The following is an 18,241-nucleotide window of genomic DNA, read 5'->3' on the forward strand; positions in this document are numbered from 1 at the left end:
CCCAACCAGTGATAGTGTTGGGAGAAATCCCTAAAGATGAAAACTACAACAGCCAAGTCCTTTGAAGCAACGATTTTAACTGATATCAATGAATGCCCTTTTTATTCAATAGGATATAATAGAAACATGAACTTTGAAATTCAAGGAAAACTTCCCAAAAAATACAATTCTTCATTTGAGCCCAGTGAATTAAGCCATCTATGAACAGACTTTTCTGAATTGCCTGACTTATTCAGATGTCAGAGCACTAGAAAGGAACAAAAGTAGTTATAATAGAACCAATAAAAAATGAATGTCTTCTATTTAAGCCTTACTGAAACAAGCAGTTAAAGTAAACATCAAAATAATGGTGCTGTACATCATTGTTGTTTGTTTAGATGTATTCATTTGGGTAAAGGGGGAAAGACTGTGGTGTCAAATTCCTAAAATTAGCAATAAATTACATCCTTAAAAAAACAAACCCAACAACGTGTAAACTGTCATGAAATCCTTGCAGATTCGAGTTTAGTGAAGTAAGACATCACAAATAGTGAGGAGCCTGACTAGAGAGACTTTCACATTCAACATTTTAACAGTTTCCAATGGGAAAGTGGTTCTATTTCTTTCAAAATCAATTTCAGTGGCTACAATTGCTGTAGTACTTGTGCAATTTAAGTGGAAATGATTGCTGAAGGAGGGATACTGGGAATTGAATCACTCTGGAAACCTCCAGTTGCTAATGCAGAGGGTGGATTCAAACATGCATTTGAGCCATCACAGTGGACTCTACAACAGGGAAAACCTTAGCAGCCTTTAAGAACTGTCCTATCTACTCTCACATCATTTTATCATCCAGTCATCTGTGCAATAAATTCTGTTGGTCCTCTCACAGTTGAGGGAAGAATAGTTCCAGCTCTTTCCTGTTTGTTGGAACTAATGTTTCAGAGTCAGAGATTTGACCCATACCCCAGATCGGGCACAGGAGAGGGCTGTGGGAGGAGGGGAGTGACAGGATGGGATGGGACTGTTTGATACTTACTTTCTTAGCATTGCTTCTAACTTACCTTGTTTCATCAATATATACAGACTCAAGCACTGTGGCTGCATATTCCAGATTCTTCTTAAGATCTACCACAGAGGCCTCTCCTCGCTCTAATTGCTTGACCAAAGACCGTAACCTACAGGGGACAAGATGACGTTATTAGAATAAAGGAAGCAAAGAATAATTCTAAAACTAGGAATACATATGCTTTAAAGCCTTGGATATTGTTTTCACTCCACTATATCTGAAATTTTAAAAGTAACAGTGATAAAAGAACAATTTATGATGTAAGATTTTTTTTTTGGTTCTTTAACTTCAGCAAAGTGGCTGGGTATAAAATTAACTCAAATAAATCAGTTGCCTTCCTCTATACAAAAGAGAAACAAGCCGAGAAAGAAATTAGGGAAATGACACCCTTCATAATAGACCCAATAATATAAAGTACCTCGGTGTGACTTTAACCAAGCAAGTAAAAGATCTGTACAATAAGAACTTCAAGACACTGAGGAAAGAAATTGAAGAAGACCTCAGAAGATGGAAAGATCTCCCATGCTCATGGATTGGCAGGATTAATATAGTAAAAATGGCCATTTTACCAAAAGCAATCTACAGATTCAATGCAATCCCCATCAAAATACCAATCCAATTCTTCAAAGAGTTAGACAGAACAATTTGCAAATTCATCTGGAATAACAAAAAACCCAGGATAGCTAAAGCTATCCTCAACAATAAAAGGACTTCAGGGGGAATCACTATCCCTGAACTCAAGCAGTATTACAGAGCAATAGTGATAAAAACTGCATGGTATTGGTACAGAGACAGACAGATAGACCAATGGAATAGAATTGAAGACCCAGAAATGAACCCACACACCTATGGTCACTTGATTTTTGACAAAGGAGCCAAAACCATCCAATGGAAAAAAGATAGCATTTTCAGCAAATGGTGCTGGTTCAACTGGAGGTCAACATGTAGAAGAATGCAGATCGATCCATGCTTATCACCCTGTACAAAGCTTAAGTCCAAGTGGATCAAGGACCTCCAAATCAAACCAGACACACTCAAACTAATAGAAGAAAAACTAGGGAAGCATCTGGAACACATGGGCACTGGAAAAAATTTCCTGAACAAAACACCAATGGCTTCTGCTCTAAGATCAAGAATCGACAAATGGGATCTCATAAAACTGCAAAGCTTCTATAAGGCAAAGGACACTGTGGTTAGGAGAAAACGGCAACCAATAGATTGGGAAAAGATCTTTACCAATCCTACAACAGATAGAGGCCTTATATCCAAAATATACAAAGAACTCAAGAAGTTAGACCGCAGGGAAACAAATAACCCTATTAAAAAATGGGGTTCAGAGCTAAACAAAGAATTCACAGCTGAGGAATGCCGAATGGCTGAGAAACACCTAAAGAAATGTTCAACATCTTTAGTCATAAGGGAAATGCAAATCAAAACAACCCTGAGATTTCACCTCACACCAGTGAGAATGGCTAAGATAAAAAACTCAGGTGACAGCAGATGCTGGCGAGGATGTGGAGAAAGAGGAACACTCCTCCATTGTTGGTGGGATTGCAGACTGGTAAAACCATTCTGGAAATCAGTCTGGAGGTTCCTCAGAAAATTGGACATTGAACTGCCTGAGGATCCAGCTATACCTCTCTTGGGCATATACCCAAAAGATGCCTCAACATATAAAAGAGACACGTGCTCCACTATGTTCATCGCAGCCTTATTTATAATAGCCAGAAACTGGAAAGAAGCCAGATGCCCTTCAACAGAGGAATGGATACAGAATATGTGGTACATCTACACAATGGAATATTACTCAGCTATCAAAAACAACGAGTTTATGAAATTCGTAGGCAAATGGTTGGAACTGGAAAATATCATCCTGAGTGAGCTAACCCAATCACAGAAAGACATACATGGTATGCACTCATTGATAAGTGGCTATTAGCCCAAATGCTTGAATTACCCTAGATCCCTAGAACAAACGAAACTCAAGACGGATGATCAAAATGTGAATGCTTCACTCCTTCTTTAAATGAGGAAAAAGAATACCCTTGGCAGGGAAGGGAGAGGCAAAGATTAAAACAGAGACTGAAGGAACACCCATTCAGAGCCTGCCCCACATGTGGCCCATACATATACAGCCACCCAATTAGACAAGATGGATGAAGCAAAGAAGTGCAGACTGACAGGAGCCGGATGTAGATCGCTCCTGAGAGACACAGCCAGAATACAGCAAATACAGAGGCGAATGCCAGCAGCAAACCACTGAACTGAGAATAGGACCCCCATTGAAGGAATCAGAGAAAGAACTGGAAGAGCTTGAAGGGGCTCGAGACCCCATATGTACAACAATGCCAAGCAACCAGAGCTTCCAGGGACTAAGCCACTACCTAAAGACTATACATGGACTGACCCTGGACTCTGACCCCATAGGTAGCAATGAATATCCTAGTAAGAGCACCAGTGGAAGGGGAAGCCCTGGGTCCTGCTAAGACTGAACCCCCAGTGAACTAGACTGTGTGGGGCGAGGGCTGCAATGGGGGGAGGGTTGGGATGGGAACACCCATAAGGAAGGGGAGGGGGAAGGGGGATGTTTGCCCGGAAACCGGGAAAGGGAATCACACTCGAAATGTATATAAGAAATACTCAAGTTAATAAAAAAAAGAACAATTTATGAAATAATATAATAAGAACAAATCTGTTCTCTAGCCAGAGTGACCACAACCACTATTTTGTAATACTCATTCATTAATATGAAGGTTCTGAATTACTGACAATCTTCTTCTTCTCAGATATGTCTCTTTTAGACTCTAATATGATAAAAGGAAGTCTGAACAGCACCAAACACCATCAGACACCTCCAAGTCTCTCTATTGGGAAGGCACTTTGCTCAGTAGTGGCCACAGAGAACCATAGCCCTACAGCCTCCAGATGTTACAAGACTCATGGGAAGATATAGAGTTCCACTGTAGCCACAGATAGCCATGGGAAACAGATGCAATGTCCGTAAGAACAGTAATAATGTAGCTATCAAATCTGAGGAAGGCTGGAAATCTGGTAATCTAGATGGCCCAATAGAAATGAGGAAGCATATTCTCCTTGCATAAAAATCACTGGAACACAGAAGGGCAGTATGGGTAATAACAACAAAATGCCTGCAGGCAACTGAAGCAGGATAACCAGCGCTGTGGTAGCAAGCACCTCTTCAGGGTTTTTTGAACCAATGGTATGAGAGCAGACAGTACAGACCTGAATGTCAAATATGGACTTGAGTTTTGCTTTACAAAGTGTACACTGCACATCAGGTTAGCCAGGCAACATCTCTGAGGATTATAAAATAGAACACCACACAATAAGACTTGGAAGTTGATATAAAGATCAAATATGATATAGATAATTCTGTATGATGGCTGTTAGTCAAAGGTCCTGGACATCACAGGTAACCAGACATGAAAATTCTCCCCAGAACACTAAAGATCATGTCATGTCTCTGTTGCATGTGGGTTTACACAGTCTGCCTCACTTGTCTGATATCAAAGCGTCCACACGTTTGCATTTGCAAGACAGACTAGGTAGATTACTTAACAAGGTTTTCCCTTGAATCTGGAAACTTAGGACATTTGGCTATTCCAATACCCTAGAACCTGGCAACTTGTACACTATTCTTCTCCAGATATTTATAAAATTGACTCAAAAATTTTGAGAAAAAATTTCTATCTTGATCCCTGAAAAGTAGGCAAAAGAATTGGTTCTCCAAGTATTAAGTCTCACAAGAATTTCAATAGTGTAAAATCCAGATAAGATTTGACAGTAGCCTCTATTGTACTGACTGGCAATGTCTAACACACAGAGATAAGTCTGTGGAAGTCCCTGTGAGTCTGAAGATGACCATCAGCCTTGTGAGCTACACTTGTGAAAAGTGCTAGGAAGGACACTGGACAGTTAGAATAAGACAAGATGTTGGCATCTGCCCATCATTCACACTCAGTGGACATCCTGTCTGCCAAGGAAAGAGAGATTTCATCAAGGAGCCTAGCTACTTTTTACTAAGATCCGACACTCATAAGCAAACTACATTCCCAGCTAAGCTGGCTTTCAACACTGATTCTCTCTCTGGAGCTCAGACATGGAGAAACTGTTTGGGCTCTGAGCTGGAAAAGTAAATTGAGAAAAAATTCAAACTTTAAAAACATTTTGCCTTGTCTTGGGGATTCTACCAGAAAATCAGCATAAATGTTTTGTTGGGACCCATCTAATCCTTAAAACCTAAGAGCAAGAGATAAAATTGGGGGGGGGGGAGAGATGAGAGGAGCTATGACTAATAAAGTAAAACCAGAAGGTGCCACCTTTTAATAAGAGTTTCAGGATTAAATAGAGAGCAGCTGTAATCAAAATAAAAACACTTATACGCTAAAGAAAACCAGACAAGTGAGAACAGATCAAGCAAAACCAGACCCAAAAAATGAAAAGAAAAAAAAGATCCAACATTCACAATTATACTTTTATATTCCAAAGAATAAGAAGAAAAAACTGGGAAAGGTTTGAGAAAAGAAAACATATTGCTTTAAAAGTAGCAAAACTTCAGGGCTGGGGAGGAGATTCAGTGGTAAAAGCATTGGCTGTTCTTCCACAGGGGTTGGGTTCAATTCTCAACACTCACATGGCAGCTTACGACCCTCTGTACCTCTGGGGATTCAGCACCTTCACACAGACATGAATGGAGGCAAAATACCAATGCAAATAAAATAAAACAAAAGGAAGAGGAAAAATAATTAATGATGATAATAGTGATAACAAGAAGTAGCAAACGTTCAACCTGGCTTTAGGCTTCTACCCTGCCACACACCAGAAAGCAATTTTATAGTGGCATTAATTGTTTTGAGGACAGTGTGGTATAATTGAAGCCATCCATATACTCGTGTAGAAGGACTGTTGTACATTTTGTGGAAGAGTGAAAAATGTGATAATTCGTATACTTTCCAGAAAAGAGAAAGGAGCAACTTTAAGGTACACTCTGGAAAGTGCCCTGCAACACAGTTGGTTGTCATCACAGGTTAAACGGTTCCTGCATGCATGTGGGACCTGGATTTAAGTACAAACTTTACCAAGAAGATGGCTTCTTTAGAATCAACCAATGAAACAGAAGCTCCAAACAGGATAATGAAACAGAAAGTGAGCAACCGTAAACAAGTTCCCCTTCCTATTAAAGCCCGACCTGTGCAACCCTTGAGAGCTAACACCTTCTAGTCAGAAGACAACTGAAATGACTGTCAGAGAGATTGTCATGTAGTCCACTATGTTCGACTACTCCTTCTTCCAGGAAAGCTCAATATCAAGAGACTCAGGTGGTGAGGAGCCTCTGCCATGGAAAACAGGTCCCAGCAGAAGTCACACTTCACCTGAGAGAAGGGAGCACTCAGACTCTCCCCTCAGGCACATTCCACAGCATGGGAAGCCCCAAGCTTCTGTATCTTGGTCAGCAGGAAGTCAGCAATGAAGGGGACCAATAGCCCAGGGAAGAATTCACATACAATGTACTTCTAGAACTCGAAAATGTACAAATATTTACATCATCCCAGTTGTCTAGTTTCTAAGCTAGACTGAAGATGTATCCTGGCAGAGAACATGGGGTCCTGGCATGACACCCTATTTTGAAAAACATCATCCATCTACATTCACCTGTCTTTGCATAGAGATGATGATAAACAACACAAGAATATCACATAGTAAGAGTCAGCAATGAAGCTTTGTCGATGGCACACAGAATACAGAGGAGGAGATCACTGCCAAGAAAGTTTGCCAAGGGAACATCTGCTAGGAACTCAAGAAAGTTCAGGAAAGCATAGATTTGTAGAGAGAAATTGATGTTAAAAAGTGAGCATACTGAGAGAAAAAGAATTTAAAAGAAAAACCATGACAACAGAAAAGACAGTAAGAGGTTTTTTGGGGGGAGGCGGGGGTGTTCATTGAAAGAAATGGCTAGCACACTCAGGGTAGACAGCCGCTGGAGCCTCAGGCAGCCTGACTCTTACAGTGTTGAGCAGGGACACAGTATGACAGGGCTGCTGATCCAGTGGCCCTCAGCCCACTTCCCTCTACCTCGGTATCCTTCTCACTTAAAATGTGTTACCAATTCTCAGACAAAATAGCTTCAAAGTAGCTTCTCCGCTGCTAAACAACTAGTACTCATTAGTCTCAAAAAATTAATAAAGTTGTTTAGGATAAAGACCTTTTCCTGTCACCCTTTATGTAGGTTTCCCCTAGATCTGAATCTTCTTCATTTTGGGCTGCCTCAAAAGTAGCTGGAATCCTCCATATCTCCATTTAACATCATCTTTGTAATCAGAGTTAGGAATTTCATTAAAATTGGTGCAGGAGGGATTGGATAGCTTCCTATGTTTTTCCTAGTAAAGTGTATCTGTACATTTTTTTTATGCAACTTCATTTCACAAAGAGGCTAAGGGCCAGGTCTCATTTAAAGTGGTAGCCTGTATGTTAAGAGAGACTCATATCCAGACCATATGCTGGTAAATGGAGGAAAAATATGTGAGGCATTTATACAATGAAATATTGTTCTGCTGGTAAGAAAATAAAATTATGAAATGTGTAGGTAAATGGATGAGCTGGGGGAAAAATCATCCTGAGTGAGATATAACTTAGATCCCAAAATTGTGTCAAAATTGTTTGTTTTCTCTTCCATATAGATGGTGACTTTTAAGCTTCCTATATGTGTGCTACAATCCAAATAACCAGAGAGATTAGGTATATAGTAAGGGACCAGTGGGGAGTAGGGAGGTTCCTAAGGAAGAGGAAATGGAGTGTGGTACTACAGAGAGGTAAAGGGGTAACTAGAGTAGAAGGATGAAATGAGGAGGTGAATGGTAGGGACATGTAAAGAAGGAAGTGTGGAGGAGGACGGCTGACCTGAAGGCCTTTTCAAAAGAAAAAACCATACGGAAACATGAAATCTGTAGAAGCTTCCGTATACACACTGTAAGGGGAGAAAAGTAATCATCACTATCACAAATCTACAAATGCAGAGAATTATGATAGCAACCTGCCTGCACGATGTATCGGTGCACTAGTGGCACAGATGTTATAGGAGCGACCAGCCACCTTTTGTTGGATTTAAGGCCCACTCCATTAGAGGAACACGTACCTGACACCTCCAAAGTTGCCAAGAACCTGAGAGTACACAGGTCATGGTCCCCAGGGGAAAATCTACTACCGCCATTCTGCTAAAGTAACAAAGCAATACAGTGACTACCACTGACATATTGTTATACGCATAGATCAGTGTATCACTCAACCCTCGCTTTCTTCTTACAGCAGATGGAGGATTAACCCAAAGACCCACAGCTTGACAGTGTACAAAGAGTAGGGAACTTGGGAGCACTGAGTCCTAAATGAGATGTCTTTATCAACCCCCCCCCCCCAAACTCTCCCATCCAAGTCTTAGGGAACCTATGCCAGAAAGGAGGAGGAAAGATTTTTAGGTCCAAAGTGACAGACAACCCCAAGAAACCAGAGTCCTCCAGACACAACAGAACTGACACACATAAGAATTCACAAAGACTGGGGCCCCAAGCATGAGGTCTGCACAGGTTCACTCCAGATGTAGCCCCAATACTGAGAATGTGAATTGGATACAAAGTCCTACCTCTAACCAAAAAGTTACTTGTAATTGATACATGTTACAAAGAATCTCATTGGGTATATTAACCACACTTAAGGAAAGGTCCAGGAATAGTTGGCAAACATAAATTCTCTCTGTGTCTCTCTCTTTCTCTGTCTCTCTCTGTTTCTCTCTCTCTCTCTCTCTCTCTCTCTCTCTCTCTCTCTCTCTCTCTCTCTCTCTGTATGTGGTGTGTGTGTGTGTGTGTGTGAGAGAGAGAGAGAGAGAGAGAGAGAGAGAGAGAGAGAGAGAGAGAGAGAGAAACAGAGACAGAGAAACAGAGCATTTTGTATTTTTACTTTTTTACTAAATTGTTTTGTTTTTCATTTTTGTGGTTTTATCTCTTTTTGTTGTGGTTTTAAAGAGAGAGAAAATATAAAGGTAGTTGAGGAGCAAAGGGATCTAGGAGTAGTCAGGTGAGTGGAAAAGAAACTATTCAAATATATTGTATAAAAACAATTTAACTTGGGTCTGGAGAGGTAGCTTCATGGTTAAGAACTGGCTGCTTTTGTAGACAGACACCCTGATTTGGGTTTCTGGTGCACACACATAAGGCAGCTTACCACAGCCTGTAACTCCAACTCCAGGACAGGCATCAGTCATGTGGTGCACACATAAATACATATAGGCAAACATTCATACACATAAAATAAAAATAATTTAACTTAAAACAGAGAAATTTTAAGTGAGGCAGAAAAAATGGAAGAAAGAATAGAGAAAAAAGGAAAGAAAAGGAAAGGAAAAGAAAAAGCTATGGTCTTGTGCAAAATCAGCATGTTAATCATTTTTGCCCTTTTTTGCTGAATTCCTCTCTGGAGAATTTTTTGCTAAACTCTTCTCCATTAAAAGAAGACAAAAGAATAAGTAGACGCATATATATATATATATATATATATATATATATATGTATATATATATATATATATACACTTAACTATTGTGTTATATGAAAGATTTGGTATGTTAAACTATATGTACATGACTCAAATTCTATTAAAAGATTAAAAGAAGCAAGAACTAAGAAAACTGCAGATGGGGAAATTGATGAAAATTGGAGCCTGTATTGACTGTAAGTGGGTAGGAGGCATATTTTGAGGTGATGGAAAATTTGTAATTTTTTCATTACTTACTTTTTCTTCTTATTATATAATCTCCAAGGAATAAAAATACTATGGTTCTTTAGGTATGTAAAAAAAAAAAACAGAAAAGAAAAGACTATTTAAATTTTTACTAGTACTCATGACAGTACTATGTAGCTTAGGTGTTTAATGAGATTTCATTACAGGAGCTCTCAAAATGAATTCATGAAACAAGAAGGGAGGGAGTGGGAAGCCAGGAGAATGGGAGATTAGAAGGAGAGAGGGAAGGAGGAAAGGAGGGCAAAGAAAATGTACAACAATAAATATAGTCTACCAGCGTTCATAGTTTCCAGCACTCCATCCATTTCTGTCACTGTGACTGCCAGTAAGAGTTCCAGAATGAGCCTGCAACACCATTTTAGGAAGCATTTCTGTTTTCAAGCCTTGGCAAAGTGCCTCCACGAGGCTACGCACCAGTTCGCCAAGGATAAGCCTGTGCATCTTCAGATGAGTTGTTTGTTTCTTCTCACAAACCCCCTGCAGGCTGTCACCTGCTTTCCACAAAGCATTCGATGACTTGTGGCATCTGCTCAGCTCTGTATACATTCAAGTCCAGGGCGAATTATAGGACCAAAGTCCCCTGACCTGGACAGTATGCACAATGCATAAAGATAGGGGGACTCGGATACAATAAGAATGTGTACCTTTGGAATCTGCACTAGGTTTGGGGACTTCCGGAAAAACTGGCTTCCACAAAGAATAGTCACAGCTGCTTGTCCAGTACTCAGTATGAGCACTATTAGTATAAACCCTAGGAGAACACATGGTCAATGGTTCTCTCATTTCCTAACTTTATAATGATGTAGATGCTATGGAGTTTTAAATTTCATATTGTCTACAGTATACGCCAAGTGAAGTCTCAAAGTCTCCATCGGGGCTGTCAACAAAATGTTTTCTCACCCATCTGAAACAGTGCCAGGCTGAACCCAAGTTACCAGTATTCTTAATAACCGAGGTGTTGCCCCCTTAGGACTTAATGCTGAAAACTTCAGGTTGGCAACAAATTGAAAGTTTCATTGGAAAGAGTTGAATGTTATTTCCTATTTTGACTGATAAACCTTCTCACTAATGCTCTCTGGAATTGATAATTCAATACACAATAGCAGAAGTTGTTTTTGTTGTTAGAACAGAAATATCTTTTATATGAATGAACAATTGATATGATTCAGATACAGAAGAATTGATGAAGGCAAGTAAAATTTACTTGAAAAAGATATAGAAGGAGGAAGAACTGAAGAAAAGTCTGAATGCTTTTTTTTTTTAGAATTCAACAGTTGAGTTAAAAGAAAGACCCCCCCCCCACCATCAAAGACAAGTCCTAAATTTTGTCTAGAAGATTTCACCTGGAAGCAACATCTTTAACAACTTAAAACAACCTGCATGAGGAGAGACTAGGCATGGTTCTCCTCCCGGGTAAGCCCATTGAAACACCCAACCCACCAATGACACTGCCTGGAAAGCAAGTAGGTTTGTTAAGCTTAATCCCATTATAGTATAAAATCCTCATGGGTTGAAGGTGGATCAATGGTGAAATGTTTGCCTGGTATGTGCATCCTGGGTGATTCAACCACCAAGAACAGCACAGAGAGGGAGAGGGAGAGGGAGAGGGAGAGGGAGAGGGAGAGGGAGAGGGAGAGGGAGAGGGAGAGGGAGAGGGAGAGGGAGAGGGAGAGGGAGAGAGACAGAGAAAGACAGAGAGAGACAGAGAGAGACAGAGAGAGACAGATAGAGAGATAGAGACAGAAAGAGAATCAAAAGGTACAAGCAAAAATAAAAAAAAAATATATAGAAACACATGTTCCTATCTGTTTTCTGTCCAAGGTTATCCCCCTCAAGGATGGACTAACAGCATTTAAAACATGAAAGGGAACTTGATCTCTTTTTTTTTTTTTTTTGGTTCTTTTTTTTCGGAGCTGGGGACCGAACCCAGGGCCTTGCACTTCCTAGGCAAGCGCTCTACCACTGAGCTAAATCCCCAGCCCCGGGAACTTGATCTCTTACAGCTCTATCCTATATGCACTGATAAACCATGAGTTTTATCTTATTTGAGCAAAACCAGTCTGTTCCAGTCCATCACCTCCATGAATCTGTATCTTATACCCTGCTCTCTCCAAATTAATCCTGTTCCCTGGCACTTACCTAAATGTTGTGGAAAATACAATGGCTTCTCTTAAAAGAGTACCCCACAGTAATTTCTGAACTTATACTTTAAAGCCATCTGATAGTAATATCTGGACATCAGTTTTTTCTAGTGTGTTGTTTGTTTTTCTACAGTTATTTTGAACTGATCAGAATGGGTGTACTTGAAACATTGATCTAACATTTAGCATTACTCAGAGTGCCTTCTCTGTGCAGATATAGTGGGAGGCTCTAGAAATATAGAGGGGAAATACATCTCCTTCCAAGAATGAGTAATGTCAGGGAGATTATTGGCTCTCAAGAGCGAGGCCTGTAAACACAAGGTATGAAGAGCTAAGACAGGAGAGGGATCTCCATTGAGTAACAGCTTCCGCAGAAAAGGCCAATCAAAGGTGCCATGATGTAGACCTCACGTGGTTCACGATAGACCAACCAGGGACACAAGATGGGATAGAAAGATGACCCAACTTTATCCTGGGACAGTAGCCTGAAAGGGCCATTTGTTTAGGAAATTTCATGGGGGTCTGGAACTCAGGCATACCCAGAGACGAAATTGTAGAAGTCAGAAATGGAACCATAGTGGGTTCAACATACTAAATACTGCAACCCAGCTTTCTCTGTCAACGTTAATGATGGACATTTGTTCAAGGAGACGCTGGGTAGCAGGAGAAGCTTGATGAATTAGAAAGATCAGCCTAAGTAGTGTTAGACTGGAGGGGCTCAATGCTTAGTGCGCAGCTAGTTCTGCATGGGCGCAGACTGCATGTGTAAATAGAAAACACTTAGGAAAAACTGTGCACCCCTACTAAATATGCAGACCATTTCCTTATTATTTCTTAAAGAACACCCATGCAGATTCTGTATAACATTTACACTTCAATAATCTCTGCCTTTACTATTTAATCCACAAGCAAACCAGAAGCACACAAATAGCTATTCCACAGGTAGCTGGACTCCAGTGAGTTTGCCAGTTAAGCAAAGAATCCATTGCTACTTTTACATATGTCTACACAGTTTGACAATTAGAGAAACATCACAAAGCTACAACAGATTTCAAATGTCTTTACATGATAGATACAACACCAATACCACTGTAGTTCCTCTAGAGGAACAGGCCTTTCTTCTAAACCCTATGAAATATGGAATCAGACCTGATCTCTGCTGTATCACAGAGAAAATCTGAACATTTTTGTGATACATTTTGCCAAGTTGCAAATGTTAAAAAAAAACAGCAAAATAAAATGACTAGGAATATTCTAATCTTCTGAGATTCATGAACATATTTATAACAAACCCATGGTAAAATCTTATTCCAGGAATTAACTTTAATAGGTAAAAAAATGAACATATGGCATATCAAAACTTGGGGCACGCAGATAACTCAGTATCCAGAAGGAGATGTGCAACTTGAATGAGAATATTCAAACAGGAGAACCTCTAACAGTGAATGGCAACCTTATCTTCCTCATGAATGGAGCAAGTTAGCATAAAGAAACTAAAGGCAAACTTGAGGCTAACACGTGACCAGATAATGAGCCCAACAGCAGAAATTATCATCAAAGTCAAAAGCTGTCTTCACCTGAGCAAGCCAAGTAGAAAAGAAAGTTTGTCCTTAGGCTGTTTCTACTACCTGTTTTTACTTCCACTGAACTCACACATTTGTTTAAAGAAAACCATTGATTTTTATTTTGCTTTGTCTTTTAAGGCAAATTGCCCAAATATGGCAGAATCATCTTCCCTGAAGGAAACTGTATTTCTTAGGTTTGGTCTAGATATTTTACTAAGAGATGACACTAACGAAATACACTTCTCTAACCATCGTTCTTCCAGAGATGGACCGAAAGAAAAAAACCAAACCAACCAAACAACTCAACAACAACAACAACAACAACAACAAAAAACCCAACCAAGATTGCAGAAAGCATCATCTGGGATCCAGCCTGGAGTGCTAAGGACTGATGAGGATGGAGCAGATCCTAAAGAAGCTATTCCTCTCTGGTCACTGTTCTTTTGGAACTTCTCTGCTGATGACAATGCCACATGATCAGAGACACAGTTAGCAGTGAAAACATCCTACAAGGTGTAATGGACAAAAATGAGGAGGGAAGTTTGCATGACCACTCAATGGGGTAACAAATCCAAAGGTCTCTCCTATTTTCTGAGTCAATCCAGCCCCATAGCTCTTGTTTCCCGAGCCTGAGTATTCTTCGTTCAGCCAGAATTGCATCATTCTGATATGGCTATCCAGAGATGCTAAAGTCAAGTCCCATCATCCAGGGAGAACACAAGAATTCTGTCCTGCTAGCTACATAATGTGTGGCAATGATTGTCAGCTGGGGATACAGAGCAACATCTTTACCTCACAGAAGTTCAGAATTCTCTCAAACATTAAGAGGATTTAAGAAAGGCTTCAGAACTCCAGGCTAAGCAAGGCCCTGAGAAGTGATAATATCATAGGAGAAGGAATAGTTGTGAGCACAGTGCACAATGAACCTAGGAAATTCTGTGTTCAAAGAAGGCAGAATGGCTTCGTTAAGCATGATGAACTGAGTGAGTCGTGTGTAACAAGAAGCATTAAGTAATCTGCAGCTCAATAAATGAAGGAATGAGTTGTGGGTGGGGGCACATGTTTGTATGGGCAAACGTGTATATGTGTGCATGTAAACATGCAGGTCAGAGGGCAACCTCAGGTGTCTTCTCCTCCCCCTTTTTGGCAGGGTATTTCACTGGTCTGGAACACGTGTGTACCCATTAAGCTGGCTGGCTAGGGGGACCATGAAACCTAACCTGTCTCTGCTTCTCTAGTGATGGGATTACAAACGCATACACTACATACATATATATGTATATAAATATAATCATATATAATATATATAATATATATGATATCATCTTTTCAAAAGAAAGGCAATGCATGCTAAACCCCATCCAATTTTCTTCTTTTGTACTTCTTTTATTTTTTCTTTTATACTAATAGGAGAATTAGTTCACGGATTATAGCCCTTCAAATAACAGCTAACAACATGACTTTGAATTTTCTTTATTAACTTAAAAGAAGTAGGTTACATTATATGACTTTTCAAGCATTTTTTGTTTTTGTTTTTGTTTTCCTTCATTCTACCTTCCTCCCCAGCATCTTCCCACCTTCAGGAGTCTCCTTTCTATTTTCATGTCCTGTGTGGTCTTTTGCCACTACCCCTCCCCTTCCTTAATACCTCATGTTTCCTCTGTGATCCTCTCTAATTTCATTGTCTCTACCTATTCTCAAACCCTTTATCTTATCATACATACACAAATACATACATACATACACACATGCACACACACACATATATATATACACACACATATATATATATACATATATATATGTATATAAACACAGACATGTATATATACATACACACATAAATACTTGTATTAGAAGTTAGGGTCCATATATGAGAACAAACATGCAATTTTTGTCTTAGACTGGGTCACCTTTTTAATATAATCCTTTCTAAGCTCATTTATTTTCTGAAATTTTCACTTTTATTAACAGCTGAATAAAAATCCATTATTCACTCATTGGTTGATGGATATCTATGCTGATGCTGTGTCTTAGCCCTTCTGAAAAGCGAGGCAATGAACAGAGATGCTCCGGTATTTCTGTTGTTAGACATCAAGTCCTGAGACCCAGGACTATTATTGCTGGATCGTATAGCAGGTCTACTTTTAATTTCTGTTTCCAAATGGTTAGACTAGTTTACATTTTCACCAGCACTGTGTAGGGTCCCATTTCCTCACAGCTTCACAATGTCTGCTGTCATTTGTTTTCTTAAGCCTCTTAGTCATTTTTCACTGGGATGAAAGGCAGAATTGTACTTGAGACTTGTGAATATGCAAGAAGCTAGTGTTCATTCACACCTGTGCCCTCAGAATTTTCCTGTCTCCTATCAGCCTGTGAGCATGAGTAACAGAAGCTAAGCAGTGCACTGGAACCTGTGTCACCGCAGAGGTGTCTGTCCTGTGCACAACCAGCCAGAGACAAAGGCAAGACTGAGCAGATTGATAACTGACAATAGACAGTTACAGTGCAGATGTGACATGTCTCTTTAAAGGGCCCGGGGGACACTCTACTAAGCAATCCTCTCAAAAATATGAAATATTCTGTGCTTCTTGTGCTTGTTTATTCTAATCTGAGTTTGGGTTTTGTTTGCTTGTTTGCTTGTTTTTATTTTGCATCTTTGTCTCCTAAAGAGAAAGAAGGCATAGGTGGAGAGATGGAAGGATCCTGGAGAAGACGAGGTGAGGGAAACCATGATCAAAATAGAGTATATGAAAAAAATCATTTTCCAATAAAAGAAAAAATAGGAAAAATATTTGAATATGACAAAAAATTTCTCAATAAATTGTAATATATTTCAACTAATAATTAGAGTCAAGAAATCCTACTTCATACATAATTAAATAAAAATAAACGTTTTTTAAATGAATAGACACAGATGACAATAAATTAATTCAATCAATAGAGAACTCTAAAGATTCTACTCTTGATATTTTGTAATTCAAGTGGCTTATAAATTCTACTTGAGTATTACAAGGTCAGATCCCTGGATCAATTGTTGCATTAGTATTAAATTAGTAAAACCTGTCAAGCCTCAAGCATAGAATAAGACCCTTAAATATTCATTCTCTCTCTCTCTCTCTCTCTCTCTCTCTCTCTCTCTCTCTCTCTCTCTCTCTCTCTCTCTCGTTGGTCAAAACTTTAAAGGTATGTGCCTAAAATGGGAAAATTATTTTATAGTAAGATTTGTAGACAGATAGCAGCCTGAGTCAAACAGAAAATACTTGATCACATTCATTCATTATTATAATATTCTGGAGATTTTACAGATGTCCACAGGGACCAAATGAAGGCTTATTTAATAAAATAATCATCTTTAGTTGTGCCCATTGTGAAGATAAATGTGATTGAGACAAGAGATGAAATGGTCATTTCTATCTTAAACTAATCTGACCTTCAGTCTTGGATTTCACTGGTAGGAATGCTAATACAGTTGAGACAGAAACTACCAAACAAAGCCTTAAAGCTCTGTTCAGATTCTGTAATCCACCTATCTCTATCCTCTTAATATTGACACCTCTTTTGTTTACTATCTGATTTTAACTTAGGAAGCCAATACTATCCCATTCTGATCTTAACTTTTACCTCTTCATTTCCTTCTCTTTTCATTTTACATTTTATTTTTATAAGTTTTCAGAAACAAACAACAACAAAAGAAACAAACCCAAAACCGAAACCAACCCTCATAGGCTGCCCTGGCTTGTGGAGTCTCTACACTTCAGTGTCATGAGAGTTGGAGGGTTTTTAAGTTATCTCATTGTACTTCCTTACCCTTCTCTTTTCATTTTACCTTTGGTCAAAACTGAAACATCTTCCTGCCCTTGATCTTTGTTTTCCCTTAATATTAATGACTCATTGCTCATAATGTTATTTACTTTTTCCTTCCCCATTTTTTTCTATTGACTCAACATCAATCATTAGATTTTTTTAAAGCACTCTGTTTTCCATCCCCCACTTCCATTTATCTATTAGTGCAAAGGGTACCATCAGTATTTCTCCACTTCCTACGATGATTAAGGTTTAAGATGTTAGTTTTTTATTCAATAATTATTTTATTTTTATAATGTTTCATGTTTTACTGTGTTACTAGTGTTGACAATATTTGTAGTATTTTGTTCTTAGTGAAGTACTGGTGATGATAAGCCCAGTACCCTCAAAATCAGAAGGGGAAAAAAATCACACACATCAACACTACTCTAACATAATCCCTCTTGAACACTATAAACTGTGAATGAATAAATAGGTGTGATTAAAAAAATTCACCCAGTGGCTTAACCTCAGATTTCCAAGACCCTGTTGCCAACCCAGAAAAAAACCAAACATAAAAACAAAAGCAACAATATTCTTTCAAAAATTATTAGTCTTATAATAATGGCCTCAAATGGCATTAAATTAAATGATATCACAGACAAAGAATTCGAAAGAATCATTACAAGTATAATCAAAGAAATAGAACATGACAAAAACAAGTTTCTAATGAATTCTAAGAGAACATAAATGGTTGAGTGAAATAAGAAAGTCAAACAGTATATTACAATACATGGAATTTTAATTCAATGAAGAGATACAAGTACTTAGGTAAAAACCTCAAATTATTCTAAATAAAAATTTCAATAAGTCAAACGGGGAAAACCTCACTA

The 18,241-nt window shown here is 38.9% G+C and overlaps 1 protein-coding gene across 13 annotated transcripts in view; it reads right to left on the reverse strand.

Moving 5' to 3' along the window:
* The window catches only part of Pde1c (phosphodiesterase 1C), a 563,679-nt gene that overhangs the window by 107,735 nt on the left and 437,703 nt on the right, over positions 1 to 18,241 (reverse strand). For all 13 annotated transcript variants that reach the window (XM_087659447.1, XM_087659452.1, XM_087659449.1 and 10 more), the window contains 1 exon segment: positions 1,044 to 1,157. In XM_087659447.1, the coding sequence (XP_087515573.1) occupies positions 1,044 to 1,157 (114 nt within the window).

This window comes from Rattus norvegicus, chromosome 4 (genome assembly GCF_021556685.1).
Source record: "Rattus norvegicus strain SHRSP/BbbUtx chromosome 4, alternate assembly SHRSP_T2T, whole genome shotgun sequence".
NCBI classification, from domain to species: domain Eukaryota; kingdom Metazoa; phylum Chordata; class Mammalia; order Rodentia; family Muridae; genus Rattus; species Rattus norvegicus.